Genomic DNA, 4482 nt, shown 5'->3' with positions numbered 1-4482 from the left:
ACTTACTCGTCCAAGCTACTCCCTCCCTTACTCTTTCTATATACTCACGGCACACACACACATTTCACACACATCCACATTCAAAATTTCAAATCATCATACACACACTCATATTCAAGATCAAGATCAATGGAGATTAGCAACTAGGAAGAGGATCAAGAGGAAGGATCATCACACCCACAATCACCACATTATCATCCTCAACCTAAGATCTTCAACACAAGTAAGTTATGAATATGAGTTAATTTATAGGGTTAAATAGGTTACATTAGGTGTTCTTGAGTTAATATTGAGCTTGAAGATAGGAAATTATGAATGTTGGTGTGTGTGTATGTGAGCTGTGTATATGTATGTGTGTGTAAGGGGAAGGATTGAACCTCTCAAAAGGAACAAATCATCACATGACAATACTTGTTTAGGATTCAAATTTTTATGTTGCCCATTCTCAAAGTTGATAACTTTGTTTTGATTTGGATAAAAAAATCAATCCCTAACATGTTCAAACGGTAAAACATCTTGGTGGAGATCATCTAGGTAATCACGTAAAAGATTTATGAGATTGGTTTCTTGTATACATGGAGAAACGTTCCGAACACCAATCTCATGAATCTAATGCTTAAGGAGATTATTAAACATCATCACAGATTCGATATTATCTTTGTGTATCATGAGGAAATCACTAAAGAGGAATTCATACCTACGTAAAACCGTAGAAAACTTCCAATTGACAATGGTCAACATTTTTTAGCAATATACTCCTAGTTTGTTATGAAAATATTTAGATTGTAAAAGAAGAAGAAGAAGATGATGATTAATTAAATTAATAATTATAAAATATAGAAAAGAAGTGACGGTTTATTTTTCTAATGATGTACATGATTATATCTATCTAATTATCATGTAAAGTTACCCTATGTTTGTAATATTTTATTAGATATTATTATTATAACTATTTTAAATATTTTAACTTAAAATTGAAATATAAAAAATGGTATCTTATAAAACATTTATATCCGAAAATTGTAATATTTATTTATAACTTAATAACAATTTTTAAGTTAGGATAACAAACAAATATAAAAAACGTTTTACAACTACATAACAAAAGTATATAACAAAATAAGTTACATGATAACACTTAGAGTTGAATAGAACAATTTCAAATAAAGGATAAATATAATATTTATCATTCTACATTTCCAAAAATCTCCTTGTACACAACATTTGTTGTTTTATTTGAAAGCTTTGATTCTTTGTGGAGTATCGATAAGTTAATACCATCTCGACTCTTCACTCTTGACAAAGCCATAGGAGGTTGACCTTTATTTAAACAAATATATAATAAATAAAGAAAATGTAAAATAAAAATTTAATATTTCAAAACAAACAAATTCAACTTGATTAAAATTATGATTCAAATGTTGACTCTTCTTTCTTAAAATTACCGTATGGATTGTAATGATACATTGGAGATGAGTAAAAGTTCAAGAAACATGTGTTACGAGGATTAACATAAACACTTTGAATGTTATTTGGTCGTGATGTGTTTGATACATCAGACAATGGGTTTCTTGAAAGATTACCTAAACCAACTTGTAAGGCCCCGTTACTGGTAGCCCTACTTTTGTGTTGGGTTTACTCATAAACACAGTTCTGAATATCAGAGTTAATTAAAACTTTCGCGGAATAATATAAAACATAAACAGTCAGTACAAACATTCATAATCTTTTCTTTAAAACATAACTTAAACATGTCTTTTAGTTCAAAACATAACAAGTAGATCTTCAGATGCCAGCTTCTTTATTCTACCGCCATGTGTCCCCGTTCAAGCCCATTTCTCGGTCAACAAATTTAGTTATAACTGAATAGCTCGGGTTTAGAGTAGCCGAATGGAAAAGACCCGATAATAATCTAACTAATGAAATAAAATTGTAGTACAAGGAAGAGTTGAGAAGGAAAATTAATTTCACTTAAAGAAATGAATATATAGATGAAAAGTAATAATTAAAAAAATATATCAAACCAAACAGTTTAAAGCTTTTCATCTATAAAATAAAAATATAAACTTTTTTACAAACCCTCAAATGGGTGATCTAGCAAACCCACTTATTCACGTTCGGCATAACCCATTTATTAAATAAGTCGTGTTCTTCGTGTTGACCTATTTAACAAACAGGCTGTGTTACCCACCCTAAAATTTGTTAATTACAGTGAGGAATTACGGCCCCTAATCAGACATAAAACTTTTCAAAGCAATCATTTTTTAAATAAAATTACATAATCAGGTTGCTATCATGCCTAGTTTAAACAATGACTCTATGCATTTACGGTAAAGAAGTGAAATTATACTAAGACTATGATGCAACGAAACATACCTAACTTCACCGGTGAATGCGCCACCTTTCTTAACCCAGCAATTTTGAGCAGCAACTTGGATTTCAGGCCTCAGTTCACTTTTAACACTGGTAAGAAACACAAATGGAGGGCTCACCACCACCTCTGCAAAAATTAAATAAGTTGATTACAGATTAACATGTTATTTAAGTAATCACACCGGCATTTTTAACAAAATACGGTCAGATTCTTTTAGCCTAAACAACCTACTACCACCACATGACCAAAATTTTTTTGCCACAATTTCATTATATAAACAACCAATTTTTATCAACGTAACTACTTACCAACAATGTCGGTTGATGGCAGATCACCAGCGTTAAGTGTTGAGACGATCTTCTTCACTTCCTCAACAGTTCCATTCTACCAAATATCATAAGAACAAAATCAGTTGACAAGTATTATAAGCACATTTCATATCCTACAATAACAAAATAGATCCTAGTACTAAAAAAGAAGACACACATAACACTTGTGCAGTCAAGGAGTGATGACTGTAATTCCATCAAAATCTTCCCTTTCAGTTACACTCATACGAAAACTATATTTGCAAGAGAAATAATTCAATACCAAGTGTGTATTCTAACATTTATGTGACCTAATCTGCAAGGATTCGTTTCCTAGTCGTAAGTAGTCATGTCGAAGCTTAACTAAGTCGGAACGTTGATGCTCACGTTTTGGTTCAAAATTAAGTGGAGAGAATGGGTTCTAGAAGAATCAGTTAAAGAATAAACATTGATCCTATGAAATTAGTATTGATAAACGGTACTAATTACAATGCACCTATGCTTATTCTTCAACGGATCCTTCAAAAAATCCATTTCCTGACCTAATTTCGAATTAAAAAGTGCGTATCAACGTTCCGACTCGATTAAGCCTAGAAATAACTAGTACTATTACTTAACAAAGACTAGTAAATGAATATGAGATGAGATCGTAGGAGAAGACTTACGCATTTCCAGTTACCGCCGACGAAAAACTTACGGCCCATTTCCGATCGATCTTAAATCAACGATTTGTAAAAATAATAATAATAATAATAATATCAACAGCAGCTCCGATAAGTCCAAGGCAACTCACAAGAGTCGTTTATTTATATGAATCACAAAATAGTAGTGAATAGACGGAACTGCCCTTGGTAAAGGTGAAGAATAATGGAATATGCTTTCTTGAGTGATGATGGGTTAGAATCGCAATTGTAATTACCTATTTTTATATCCGATTTTACCGATCAATGCCTTCTTAAATCTTAATTAATAAATATCTGGTAAAGCACGAATACGACACGATAACTAATCGTGTCATTTGTTTTTTTTAAACACGAACATGTTGAGTAACAACAGGTTAAAATGTTAAGACTTGTTAAGGAACCTGGTTAAACATACATGAATATTAACATATATAAAACAAAAAACCACAAATCCATGACATACTTGAAACAAAAAACCATAGAAGGAAATCATAATAAAAATATAACAGTGGCATTTGACGGATATGAGTGAAATTTCGTGTAAAGTATGAATTTAGGTTTATAACTTTAGTAGTGTATATTTATTTTTTTCTTTAAATTAAAAATCTACACAGGTTACGTTTAGAACACGAATATTAACATGTCTTAAACCCGTGTAGTGTTGTATTGTGTTAACATGGTTGTGTCATAAATATAAATTGACGGCCTAATTCTAATTACATTTTTCCATATTTAAATTTTGTATCGTATAATTTCATTAACCGAATAAAATAACAATGTAAATACTAAAAAATAGAAAATCAATATATTAGTATGCTAATTAAGGAAAAAAAATAAAATGCTTACACTATGGTTCGAGTAAATGTGTATGAGTGCTTTGAATAATAGAGAAAGATATCACCTAGTATCATACTTGTCGCCTACTCGAATACATTTGCTAATTTGATGTCCGGTCTCATACCCAAATGCGTGTCTCATTATTCGTTCTCAGTTTTAAGTTTTAGGTTTATCACCAAATTAAGTTAGAAACACATGTATTACACGAGCTGAATACATAAAATATTAAATAGCTTTTGTGAAAATTTAATAATTATTATTATAAAATAACATAACAAGA

General features: G+C 30.6%; 1 protein-coding gene across 1 annotated transcript; it reads right to left on the bottom strand.

The window, feature by feature from the left end:
• Positions 1–2056: 2056 nt before the first annotated feature.
• Positions 2057–3472, bottom strand: LOC143592401 (triosephosphate isomerase, cytosolic-like). Its single transcript, XM_077072332.1, has 3 exons — positions 3348–3472; positions 2683–2758; positions 2057–2500 (listed from the first exon to the last, which is right to left on the bottom strand). The coding sequence occupies exons 1-3, from the start codon at positions 3384–3386 to the stop codon at positions 2283–2285; spliced, it is 333 nt and encodes a 110-aa protein (XP_076928447.1). The 5' UTR covers positions 3387–3472; the 3' UTR covers positions 2057–2282.
• Between the last annotated feature and the right edge of the window lie 1010 nt (positions 3473–4482).

The sequence above is a fragment of the Bidens hawaiensis genome, unplaced genomic scaffold, assembly GCF_021521415.1.
Source record: "Bidens hawaiensis isolate Kalapana, Puna unplaced genomic scaffold, B.hawaiensis_p1.1 tig00040729_1, whole genome shotgun sequence".
Classification (NCBI taxonomy): domain Eukaryota; kingdom Viridiplantae; phylum Streptophyta; class Magnoliopsida; order Asterales; family Asteraceae; genus Bidens; species Bidens hawaiensis.
The sequence above is the reverse complement of the archived record's forward strand: the minus strand, read 5'-3'. Positions and strand labels throughout refer to the sequence as shown.